The sequence below is a fragment of the Ovis aries genome, chromosome 2 (assembly GCF_016772045.2).
Source record: "Ovis aries strain OAR_USU_Benz2616 breed Rambouillet chromosome 2, ARS-UI_Ramb_v3.0, whole genome shotgun sequence".
NCBI lineage: Eukaryota > Metazoa > Chordata > Mammalia > Artiodactyla > Bovidae > Ovis > Ovis aries.
The window spans coordinates 102307478-102320371 of NC_056055.1; the positions used below are offsets into that span (position 1 = coordinate 102307478).

Sequence of the window (12894 nt, forward strand, 5' to 3'; positions counted from 1 at the left end):
TATGGCGACAAAGTCTATCTAGTCAAAGCTATGGTTTTTCCAGTGGTCATGTATGGATGAGAGAGTTGGACTGTAAAGAAGGCTGAGAGCTGATGGGGTCAATCAGACAGCAACAGTGGGTCAGAGAGAGAAGCTGGATCCAGGAAGGGAGGCTGGGAGGACCCCAATGAGGGAGGCAGTGAGGAAGGAGGGAGAGACAAGCCTCGGGAATCACCTGGATGAGAGTCGTGAAGGGGGCAGGGCAGAGGAAAGGGAGGAGTCCAAGCAAGCTCCAGACTATCAGCCTGGCTTCCTGAGAAAATGACATCAAGTCAGGTCCCGAGTAGTCAGACCCCAAGGTAGGCTTTCAGGAGTCATGTACGGGTGTGAGACTTGGACTGTAAAGAGGGCTGAGCATCAAAGAATCGATGCTTTTGAACCATGGCGTTGGAGAAGACTCTTGAGAGTCCCTTGGACTGCAAGGAGATCCAACCAGTCCATCCTAAAGGAAATCAGTCCTGGATATTCACTGGAAGGACAGATGCTGAAGTTGAAATTCCAACACTTTGGCCACCTGATGCGAAGAACTGACTCATTGGAAAAGACCCTGATGCTGGGAAAGACTGAAGGCAGGAAGAGAAGGGGACGATAGAGGATGAGATAGTTGGATGGCATCACTGACTCAATGGACATGAGTTTGAGCAAGCTCTGGAAGATAGTGAAGGACAGGGAAGCCTGGCGTGCTGCAGCTCATGGCATCACAAACAGTCGGACACAACCTAGTGACTGAACTGAACTGATGTATTCCATATTTTCCATTACGGTTTACCACAGGGTACTGCTACATAGTAGGACCATGTTGTTTATCCATTCTATAGCCAATGCTTTGCATCTGCTAATCCCAAACTCCCACTCCATCCCTCCCTGCCTCCCCCTCCACCAAGGCAACCACAAGTCTGTCTTCTGTATCTCCGAGTCTATTTCTGTTTCATAGACATGTTGATCTGTATCATACTTCAGATTCCACATGTAAGTGACATCATATGATATCTGTCTTTGTCTGATTTACTTCACTTAGTATGATCATCTCTAGGCCCATTCATGTTCTTGCAAATGCATCATTTCATTCTTTTTGAGTAATATTTGGATGAGTTCTAAGATTCTCACCATCTACATCATCGCCCTCTCATCTTTTCTACCACTGGAGCAGGTCGGAACAGAGGTAAGCTGGGACAGGAGGAGCAGAGTCCACTTCTCCTCAATCACAGGAACAGACCAAAGCCCCTCACTGTGCTTCTGGCTTGGTGTCAGCATTCTTCTCCCAGCTCCTGCCACAGAGGTCAGGGGAAGTGGGAGCAGAGCAGTCCCATGCCTAGGTCCCTGCCTGTCCACTGGTCTAGCCCACCCCCCAGCGCAGCTCTGCACTCACCCAACTGCCCTGAGCCGCTCCGGCTGGAAGCAACTCCAGCGCAGAACAAAGGATTTGGGGACTAGGGAGAAGGCCTTCCCTGGTGGCACAGATGGTAAAGAATCCACCTGCAATGTGGGAGACCTGGGATCGATCCCTGGGTTGGGAAGATCCCTTGGAGGAGGGCATGGCTACCCACTCCAGCATTCTTGCCTGGATAACCCCATGGACAGGGAAGACTGGCAGGCTACAGTCCACGTGGTCGCGAAGGGTCGGACACAACTGAGCAACTGAGCACACACGCACACTGGGCAGAAACACCAGGGTTCTTCTGGGGATCGGCCAACAGGAAGGGAAAGGCAATCCACTCTCCCTTCCGGGATCCTGGAATGAGAGATGGGGTGGGGGACCGATGGGTGCTGGAATCTAGCCAATGACCTGCCAAGAACAAATGTTCATTGGTAGCTGATGCGGCAGGCCTGAAGCCAGCGAAACAGCGACCCGAGACTGTAACGTAAACACTGCAGCAGAAGTATGCTAATCCCAGGCCAGCTGCTGGAGGTGGGGTCCCGCAACTAAGGGCTCTGCTTCCCCTTCCCTGATGTCACTGGGGCTCCGGATTCTCACCACTGACATTTACACTGTCATGAGCTCTCAGGCCTCATTTCCTGTACCCTCTCTGGGGCCCCGGCTGTATGCACCAGGCTGTGGCCAGCCTGCAAAGCCAGCTTTCTCCAGAGCCTCAGGCAAAGGGTCAGTGTGCAAGGCTGGGTGCAGCTAATGACTTCCACAGCAGGCACTCCCCTCCTGTCCCAGCAGAGCCTCAGCTCCCCTCTGCTCTGACCTGTTCCAATGAAACAGAGATGAGACCGTGACAGCACGAACGGGGAGAAACTTAAAGCTCATTCAAGGGACTTTGCTGGTGGTCCAGTGGTTAAGAATCCGCCTGCCTACAGGGGACATGGATTCAATCCCTGCGAACAAAGATCCCACACGTCACAGGGCAACTAAGCCCGCGTGTCACAACTACCGAAGCCCCTGCACCCTAGAACCTGTGCTCCAAACAAGAGAAGCCACATGATTAACCCACCCACTGCGACTAGAGAAAGACTGCACACAGCAACAAGGAGCCTACAGAAGACGCAGGGTAGCCAAAAATAAATAAATACTTAAAAAAAAAAAAAAGAAAGCTCATTCAAATATTATCTGCTCCATTCCCCTCCCAGAAACAACAGAGCCCCCTGCCACCCGCTGTGGGGGGAGGGGGAGACACAGTCCCCACATATGAACATTTGTTGAATGGGACTCTCTACTAGATGGTCTATTTTTTTTCCTCAAAAAAGCAGCCCACGGATAAGTATGCTTTGCCAACTTGCTTTCATGAACTGAGAGATGAATCTTCTAGCCCAGCAGGGCCACTGGCTGGGGATTTGATGTCGGCAGGTCATTTCTCTGCTCTGAGCTTCCAGGGCCTTAACTACAAAATGAGGGATGAGCTAGTTGATTTCAGAGCCTCTTTGTCACTCTAACCTTCTGGGAGTCTATGAACATCCACGTAGCGAACAAAGCCTGCTGCAGCTGAACACGTGGCTGCAGGCCCCTGCTCACACACTACCCCTCCTGGGAGCCTCCCCTCTCTGGTTAGCTTTCCTCCTCCTGGAATGCCTCACCTGCCTGATCATCTAGGTTCTCTGCTTCTTTCAGCGCCGCAGAGAAATTTCAACAGACCTGATCAGTGCTGAGAACGCAAAGCAGGAAAACAGAGAGCGCCACCGTGAAGGTACACAAAAGACAAGCCAGAGGCAAAACCCGTAGAAAACTGTGGAACAAAGAGAGAGAATGCAACTGTTTGGGGTCACGCTCAAGAATAACATAAACAAGTTCATATATACAAAAGTATACACAGTGGAGCATCTGTGGATTCTGAGCCAGGAAAAGGCAGATGGGGAGGGTGTGCGGTATGTGCGTGTTTAAAGACTGAGTGGAACTGAACAAAACTAGTAAAGAAAAGCCACTCAGACCACAAGATACAAATTCAGCAAAGCTTATCTGCTAAAAAATCCCTTATCCAAAAGCCAGGGTAGAGTTCTGTGTTGTTGCAGTTACATGGTAATTATACTCCACTGTGCCAAAGAGAATTCTCTTTAATCACACCATTTGGGTCCCCAGCAACCATGAGTGAGGGAGGAGGGACAGGGAGACAGCATAGTAGAGGTCCTGGGAGGGGCAGGGGCCAAATGGTGCTCAGCTCTGAAGAGCCAGCAGCCCATCAAGAATGCAAAGCTTGGGATGTCTCTGGTGGCTCAGTGGTAAAGAATCCTCCTACCAGTTCAGGGGGTTTGATCCCTGGTCCAGGAAGATTCCACATGCCACGGGGCAACTAAGCCCTCGTGCTGAGCCTGTGGTCTAGCGCCTGGGCTCCGCAACAAGGGAAGTCACCACAATGAGGAGCCCGTGCACCACAACTAGACAAAGCCCGGGTGCAGCAACGAAGACCCAGCACAGCCAAAAGTAAATAAATAAACACCGATTTTTTTAAAAAATGCAAAGCTTGAAGACGGCAAGGCAGTCCTGGGCAGAACTAAGAGGAAACTTCGATATAAGGGAAGCAAGTGTGGAACTTAGTTTCAGAACCAGAGAAAGACCACTTCCGGAGGATTCCACCGAAGAACCGTGGCAAATGGGTGATCTGGAGCTGTTTTAGCTTGAGCCAAAAGGAGAGTGGACTCAGAAACTAAGGAAGTGAAACGCTCGGTAAGGCCAAGGAGGCTGCACCAGCAAGAAGCATGGGGACATCATCTGTGGACCGGAAGAGAAGGGAAGGGGGAGTGCCTGGTGGAAAAGTGTTCCCTGAAAGTGTTAGATACTCGTCGTGTCTGACTCTTTGGGACCCCATGGACTGTAGCCTGCCAGGCTCCTCTGTCCATGGGATTCTCCAGGCAAGAATACTAGAGTGGGTTGCTATTCCCTTCTTCAGGGGATCTTCCTGACCCAGGGATAGAACCTGGGTCTCCTGCACTGGAGGCAGAATCTTTACCATCTGAGCCACAGGAAAGCCCAAACAGGAGTGATTACCTCCCAAATACAGGGACAGACCTGAGGGCCCACTCTGTCTTCTGTCTTCCTGGCTCCTAGCCAGCCCCTCTCCACCCTGGAAAGTACCACAGTTAGTGACAAAAACACGCTTTTTTGAGCCAGAAGGACCCACTCTGAACCTTGGCTTTGTCACTTTGTCACGTGCCAACTGTAACAAACATTGGGAAATTCATTAGTTTCTCAACTATAAAATGGATTCAGGGACTTCCCTGGCAGTCTAGTGGTTAGGATTCTGTGCTTCCACTGCAGAGGGCTCAGGCTCAATCCCTGTTTGGGAAACTAAGATCTCACATGCCACGTGGCATGGCCAAAAACAAAAAAAGATAAAATGGGTTCAATAACACCCTTTTTGCAGGACGTGAGGATCAGCAGTCATTAATGTCCATGTAGAGAATTAATGTTGACAAAATTTCTGTTCAACTGTAGGTTCACTGTAGGTTATGATTCAGAATCGCTGCTGTTACTAAGTACTGACCAGATTGGGGTGGTGCTTCCCAGGTGGTGCTAGTGGTAAAGAACCTGCCTGCCAATGCAGGAGGCATAACCCAACGTGGGTTCGATCCCTAGGTCGGGAAGATCCCTGGAGGAGGACACGGTAACCCACTCCAGTATTCCTGCCTGGAGAATCCCATGGACAGAGCAGCCTGGCAGGCTACAGTCCATGGGGTCGCAAAGAGTTGGACACGACTGAAACAACGTAGCATGCGGACCGGGGAGGTCAAGGAAACGAAAAGCTGAGACCCCAGGGGTGTGGATTTGGAAGAAGACACGCTGCCTCCTGTTCTTTGATTTCCGAAACGTGAAACCCAAAGTCACCCAAGGAAAGAAAACCAGTCCTCTGATGACAGGGGCTCTCCATGGGATTCTCCAGGCAAGAATACTGAAGCGGGTTGCCATTTCCTTCTCCAGGGGATCTTCTCAACCTAGGGATCAAAACCAGGTCTCCTGCATTGCAGGCAGATTCTCTACCATCTGAGCCAGCCACTAGGAAAGCCATGCAAACTATACCTTTCTAAAGCTGTTGAAAACAAAAGCCCTAGGTCGGATCATTTCTAATTGTGTGGCCTGGAGTAAGCCAGGTACTTCCCCCTGGAGCCTCAGCTGCTTCTCTGCAGAAATCCTATTGGCTCTCCAGTGAACCCTGCCTTCAACCAAGCTCACAGCTGGTGATGGGGACCCACTTTAAAACCAAATGATGTTTTATTATTATAAACCGGACTTGGAAAGTTTTATGCAAGTAGAAGTCTCCATCATGACTACTTTCTGCTCTGATAAATACAGAATCTCAGAGGAGGGAGACTTCAGTGAACTAGAGAGGCCAGGGGGCTCCTGGAGGAGGTGGGTCTGAGTGAGATGGGAAGGAGCAGTGGGGTCTGGATGAGGAGGAAGAAGAAGGGGGCTTTGCAGTGGGAGGAATGGCTGGAGGAAAGCCGGGGGAGTGGGCAAGGAGGGGTGTGTCTCCAGGGCAGGGACAAGACACGTCCCACTGGGCTGGATGCTTCACATAGGGCAGCGGGTGTAAGCTGGCTGTCTGCGGACCACACAGGAACCACAGATATGTTGTATTTGGCCCACAGAGTTAAACAATTAAAAAATTTCTAGAACATTCCACATTTCTGGTTTCTCTGGAAAAAATGGGAAGACCTTGTCTATGCCAAGGCCAAAATGCGCCAGACCTGTCATAACCCTTACTATTCCCCTGACACCAAAGTCACTGTACGCATTGACATTGCTCGACTGGCCCCTGCAGACTGAGCTCTGGTACAGGGGACCAGGTGGAGGAGACGGCAGGAAAGACAGGCTGGGGACAGGGATGCAGCAGAAAGCACATTGTCTCTGTAGTCAGAAAAGCTGGGGTTCAAATCCTGTCCCATCACCTCCCAGACTGCCACTGTGAGCAGCTTCCTGAATCTCGTGATTGTTTATAAAAGACATTCTATGAGTTACCCTTGGCCTGGTACCCAACAGAGCTGGTGTCCAAAGTGGTATTATCACTGTCCACTGTCAGCCTAAGGACTTTTGGTGAACCTGGCAGACTCCGGGGCAGTCATGGCAGGTTCTGAGCAGCGGCTCGTGCAGGAAAAGTACATTTCACTAACTATGCTTCTGACAGTGATGTGCAGGGTGGACAGCGGTGGGAAGGAATTGGGGAGAGGTGAGTAGGGGTGCAGTCAGTCAGGTTTGCAAGAGAGGGAGGTTGGCTGTAAAGATGCTGATGTTTGTGGACCTGGAGCAACAGGTCGAATGGAGGCCTGCACCATTTTTGCCATTATATGTAAGAGTGGAAAATGAAGCTAACACACTGTTAAAGAAAATAAAATATCTTCTACCTGGATGAACTATGGCTTTATAACAGCCTGGAAGGGCAGGTTCAAATTTGGAATTCTCCCACTTTTTGTAGCTCCACCTGTGTATGGTCAAGCCACCCAAGATGGCTGTTCTCTTGCTCTCTGTCCATCCCCCACCTGACCAATGCCTGCTTCACCCACACCTACTCACATCATTGACCTTCTGCATACTCACCTTGGGCCCTAGCTAGTGACAGCTTATCAAAGGGGAGGCGAGGGGCGTGCCTCTATGCTGGTTTCCCTGGTAACCAATGAGCCCACCCCACACCAAATCCCCCTATAACTGGCAATCTCCCCTGCCCCCAGGAGCAAAGACCACTGCCAGGACCTGCCAGATGTCTGCCACACACAGTGAGGAGTCGCTCCAGAACCTTGCTTCAGACTTGTCAGCTTCCCTTTCCGGTAAACCACCCATGTTCCTGTTGCTGACTCCAGGCTCTCTCTTTGATCTTAAAGCTGGGCAAGTGCAGGGCTTGTAGATGTCTGGGATGCAACCCAACACAATGCAAGCACCAGGACACTGGGGGAGCACCTCCCTATCCCCAGTTGGAGCCCTGCTTTCCTCCCCAACCCCAAACTCCTGGAGGCTCCTGCTGGCACATCCAAGGCTCTGACCACCCAGGGCCCCGGGAGCTACCCTTGGCCATTCTTATGGCTCGGGGTGTGAACACTGAGTGTGTGCTGTCTGGGGGGAGGAGCGGGGTGGCACGGAGGACCTTTATCCTGTGCAGGCCTGGAAATGCGCATAATCCATTTCGATGGGACACTCCAGGGTCTTTGAGGGCAAGACTTAATAAAGGAGGTGTGGAGCTTGGGGAGGGAGCGGGACTTCCAGGTCTGGGGGAGTCATGTGCATCATGTGGGAAGAAGCGCTGAGAGGGAGGGGCCCTCGCAGTCCCCAAGGGCCCGGTGGGTGGCGGAAAGGGGAGTACCTTTGGCCAGGGAGATGTTGCGCAGCGTGATGGAGTGCTCCCAGTCCTTGAGGCGTAGGTCCTCGGTGACACCGTTGAGCACGGCCAGCTCCTGCTTGAGCTGCAGCTCCAAGCCCCGGTGCGCCAGGCGCAGGCGGCGTGCGTCCTCGCTGGCGTTGCTCACCAGCACGCGCAGGTCCCGCAGCCGCGTGCCCTGCAGGGCCACGTCGTAGGACAGGCTGAGGTTGAGGCCCCGCAGCGCGCCGCCCACGTCCTCCAGCTCGTCGCTCAGGGCTCCCACCCGGCGCGCCAGCCCGTCCAGCAGGCCGGCGTGGCGCCGCAGCAGCAGCTGGCTGCGGTTGCTGTCCACCTGCAGCTGGTAGAGCTCCAGCTGCGCCGCGTCGCTCTGCTGGGCCGCGCGCTCCCGCAGCAAGACCACCGCCTGCTCGCTCTGCGCCGCCTGGGCCTGCAGCCCCCACAGCGCCCCCTCCAGGCGCTGCACCGCGCCCGCCAGCGCCAGCAGCGAGTCCGACTGGTTCTGCAGCGCGTCGTGCGCCTTCCACACCTGCTCGCTCAGCTCCCCTTGCAGCGGGGCCTGCAGCAGCCGCAGCTGCAAGTCCCGGAAGCTCTCGTTCAGCCGGTTCACGTTCCGAGTCAGCGCCTTCAGGTCGTCCGGGGAGCTCCGGGGCCTGGACACTGCGGAGATGGAGAAGGAGGAGGGGGAGAGATGAGACGGCTGCGGAGATCCTCCGCCAACCCCCGCCCCGGCAGAAGACGCTCAGTGAGAGGAAGGAAAAGCAGAAGTGGCTAAGGCTGAGCGCCTTAGTGAAGTCGCTCAGTCGTGTCCGACTCTTTGTGACCCCGTGGACTGTAGCCTACCAGGCTCCTCCGTCCATGGGATTCTCCAGGCAAGAATACTGGAGTGGGTTGCCATTTCCTTCTCCAGGGGATCTTCCCGACCCAGGAATCGAACCTGGGTCTCCTGCATTGCAGGCAGACGCTTTACCCTCTCAGCCATCAGGGAAGCACCTTAACATATCCCCTAAACAGTGTTCAGCCAATGGTCCCCAAACACGTCTGCCCGTGAGAATCACCCGGCCAGGGATCCCACCTGTAGAAATTGTGTTTGGATGGGTCTGGGAGGTGACCCAGGCTTTGGAATTTTAAAAAGAGCCCAGGGTAATTATAAGATGCGGTTGAGTTTGGGAACCCCTGGACTCATCTATGGGCTTCCCAGGTGGCGCTAGTGGTAAAGAACCCGCCTGCCAATGCAGGAGACATAGAAGATGCAGGTTCCATCCCTGAGTTGGGAAGATCCCCTGGAGATGGGCCTGACGACCCATTCTAGCCTGGAGAATTCCATGGACAGAGGAGCCTGGCGGGCTACAGTCCATGGGATCACAAAGAGTCCGACAGGACTGAATCGACTTAGCATGCACGCACGCACGCACGCACGCAAGCCCGCACAGACTTATCTATGGATGAGGTTGATCCGTAGGAACTGGTCTCTCTCTCCTCACTTTTTTTTTATTTTGGAAAGGATCAGACATCAGCAGTTCCACGAGGCTTACCCTCCAATATTGTGTGTCATCCTCTCCACTTTAGAAGGGAGGTACCCTTATCCCCTGGAGAAGGAAACGGCAATTCGTTCCAGTATTCTTGCCTGGGAAATCTCATGGACAGAGGAGCCTGGCAGGCTGCACAGTCCGTGGGGTTGCAAAGAGTCGGACACGATTGAGCAACTAAAGAGCCCCAAAGGGCCCTTATTTACCACCCCCCCCCCCTTTAGGGCTAAAGCTGTTACCTTTGGCCCAGGAAGCACAGCAAGTAAGACATGGAGACAAGATTCCAACCCAGAGGACTTGCGTGCTCTGGAACCCAGATGCTGCCCTCCAAGTCTGCTCTGGAACCCAGATGCTGCCCTCCAAGTCTGCTCTGGAACTGCCTAAAGGGACCATGCCAGCAGCAGACTCAGCCAGGCTCCGGCAGCACTGGTAATTCCCACTCCTCAATTCGGGGTCCCATTCCCTGTAGGCTGGGGGAGATGCTTTTTTACATCCATACCTTCCCTTCTCTGGGGCCTCCCAGATGGCGCTAGTGGTAAAGAACCCATCTGCCAGTGCAGGAGACCTAAGAGACTCAGGTTTGATCCCTGGGTGGAGAATATCCCCTGGAGGAGGGCATGGCAACCCACTCAGTATTCTTGCCTAAAGAATCCCACGGACAGAGGAGCCGGGCAGGCTACAGTATGGGGTCGCAAAGAGTCAGACACAACTGAGTGAATTAGCACGTGTGCTTTTCCCTCCTCAGGCAAACAACCACCTCAATGGTCTCCCACCCTTTTCTTTTGAAAAAGAGGTTTCCTTTTCTTGATTATAAGCAGCTAGTTCACAGTATGAAGGGGAGGGGCGTGCCTCTGAGTCATTATCATCTAGCATCCGATGTCTCCAGCATGCTCATGGAACACTTAGGGACACAGCAAACCCTGGTACATCCTGGGATGTCTAGGAATGCTGGTCTACCGGCTGTGCACTATCCACAGCTTTGTCTCCCTCTCTGATCTACACACCAGAAAAGTGGAAACTAGTAGTGGGGGCGGGGCAGAGTAGGAGGTGGAGGCCAAGGAGGCACAGAGGGAATTCTGCCTTGCAAATCTTGGGATGGAGAGAGCCGGGGAATCTGGTACACAGCTTGTTCGAGTGATGAGAGGATCCATATACACTAGCTCTTTCCTGAACCTCAAGCTGGGACGGAGGAAGGTGCTTTTGTGGGTGCTGGAGCTGACGCTTCTGCCAGTGCACAGCATTTATGGTGGCCGCCCTAGAGGATGTAAGTCATCTCAGATTACACCCAGAGGCTCACAGCATTAGAGGGGCATTTGAGCCCCACTTCAGATTCTCCCTTGAGACGTCCCTGGCAGTCCAGTACTACCACTGCAGGGGGCAGGGTCCGACCCGTGGTCTGGGAACTAAGATCCTGCATCCCACATGGCACACCCAGAAACAAAAAAATGAAAATAGTCAACAAAATTAAAGTGTCCACTCAGTACTTTAATCTCCAAGAAAATCATATGCCCAACCTCTGCTCATACCCATTTTCTCCACTTTCAGTTAGTTCTAAGTGCTGGAATGTTCTGTATTCTGTTCAGACTTGAAATTTGCCTCCCTGTACTCTCTAACCACTGATTTTGCCCTCTGAGGTCACAGAAAGCTAGTGAATTTTACGTTTCCCACAAGACAGCTCTTCAGAATCTCAAAGACAGTGATCACATCCTGGCTATGTAACAATGCTTCTGGTTAAAGTCAGCAGTTCCTTCATCAGCTGTCTCTTGACTAGCTTCTGAGCCTCCATACCTCCTGGCTAACCTCTTCTGCACATAACAGGGTGTCAACATCCCCTTACAGGGTAGGGCTTGATCTAAATTTGTTTTTTCCATGGTGTATAAAGACTGGGCGAAGTTTGGAAGAGGGGTCTTCAACTTCATTCTGGGCAGAAGACTCTCTACTATGGCCCAAACTGAGTTTTTCAGACTTGCATCATTGACTTTGAGTCTAGGCAGTCTTTGGTAAAAAGTTCCCCCATTTTACAGATAAAGAGACTGAAGCCACGAGCATATTTATGACCTGCCTAACAGCATGCTCTAGGTGAGTGATCACACTATCGTGATTATCTTGGTTGTGAAGATCTTTTTTGTACAGTTCTTCTGTGTATTCTTGCCACCTCTTCTTAATATCTTCTGCTTCTGTTAGGTCCAGACCATTTCTGTCCTTTATCGAGCCCATCTTTGCATGAAATGTTCCCTTGGTATCTCTACTTTTCTTGAAGTGATCTCTAGTCTTTCCCATTCTGTTGTTTTCCTCTATTTATTTGCATTGATTGCTGAGGAAGTCTTTCTTATCTCTTCTTGCTATTCTTTGGAACTCTGCAGCAATGTGAAGTCAAGTGGGCCTTAGAAAGCATCACTATGAACAAAGCTAGTGGAGGTGATAGAATTCTAGTTGAGCTATTTCAAATCCTGAAAGATGATGCTACGAAAGTGCTGCACTCCATATGCCAGCAAATTTGGAAAACTCAGCAGTGGCCACAGGACTGGAAAAGGTCAGTTTTCATTCCAATTCCAAAGAAAGGCAATGCCAAAGAATGCTCAAACTACCGCACAATTGCACTCATCTCACACGCTAGTAAAGTAATGCTCAAAATTCTCCAAGCCAGGCTTCAGCAATACGTGAACCGTGAACTTCCAGATGTTCAAGCTGGTTTTAGAAAAGGCAGAGGAACCAGAGATCAAATTGCCAACATCTGCTGGATCATCAAAAAAGCAAGTAAGTTCCAGAAAAACATCTATTTCTGCTTTATTGACTATGCCAAAGCCTTTGACTGTGTGGATCACAATAAACTGTGGAAAATTCTGAAAGAGATGGGAATACAGACCACCTGACCTGCCTCTTGAGAAACCTATGTGCAGGTCAGGAAGCAACAGTTAGAACTGGACATGGAACAACAGACTGGTTCCAAATAGGAAAAGGAGTCTGTCAAGGCTGTATATTGTCACCCTGCTTATTTAACTTCTATGCAGAATACCTCACGCAAAACGCATGCTTCCTGACTCCTGGTCCAGCGGTTCCCTTCACTGCCCCACTACTCTGAAAAGTTAGTGAAAGAGTTGTCAAGGGATTTCCCTGGAAAGGTCCAGTGGTTAAGAATCCACCATGCAATTCAAGGGACATGAGTTTGACCCCTGGCCAGGGAACTGAGATCCCACATGCTGAAGAGCAACTAAGCCTGAGCCACAACTAGAAAGCCCATGGGGCACAACGAAAGATTCCGCCTGCTGCAAATAACACCTTACGCAGCCAAATAAAGAAATATTTTTTAAAAAGAGTTGTCAATAGAAGTAAAGGTTCTGGGGAAATGAATCCATGATGCAATCACAACCCAAGTAACCACAGGAATTGTCTGCCTAAGAAGTCATCGCAGGCCAGGACCTGATTGTGTTTGTCCGATATTCGACCAGATTGATTGACAGGTATTTGAGACAGAGCAGTTGGAAACCAGAAAGCCTGATATTTTAGTGTCAGCCTGTGCTCTTGATGCTCTGAGATTCAGAGAAACACCACAGCTCATCAGAAGCAGTAAACACCAGGTTTGTTAA

General features: G+C 51.4%; 1 protein-coding gene and 1 non-coding gene across 2 annotated transcripts in view; both read right to left on the minus strand.

Moving 5' to 3' along the window:
• The window catches only part of SCARA5 (scavenger receptor class A member 5), a 133414-nt gene that overhangs the window by 47104 nt on the left and 73416 nt on the right, over nucleotides 1–12894 (minus strand). The window contains exon 4 of the mRNA XM_004004436.6: nucleotides 7764–8438. Within this exon, the coding sequence (XP_004004485.1) occupies nucleotides 7764–8438 (675 nt within the window). The remainder of the gene's footprint in view (nucleotides 1–7763; nucleotides 8439–12894) is intronic.
• On the minus strand, nucleotides 8694–8766 carry TRNAC-GCA (transfer RNA cysteine (anticodon GCA)). The gene has a single exon. It is a non-coding gene; the product is annotated as a tRNA-Cys (tRNA).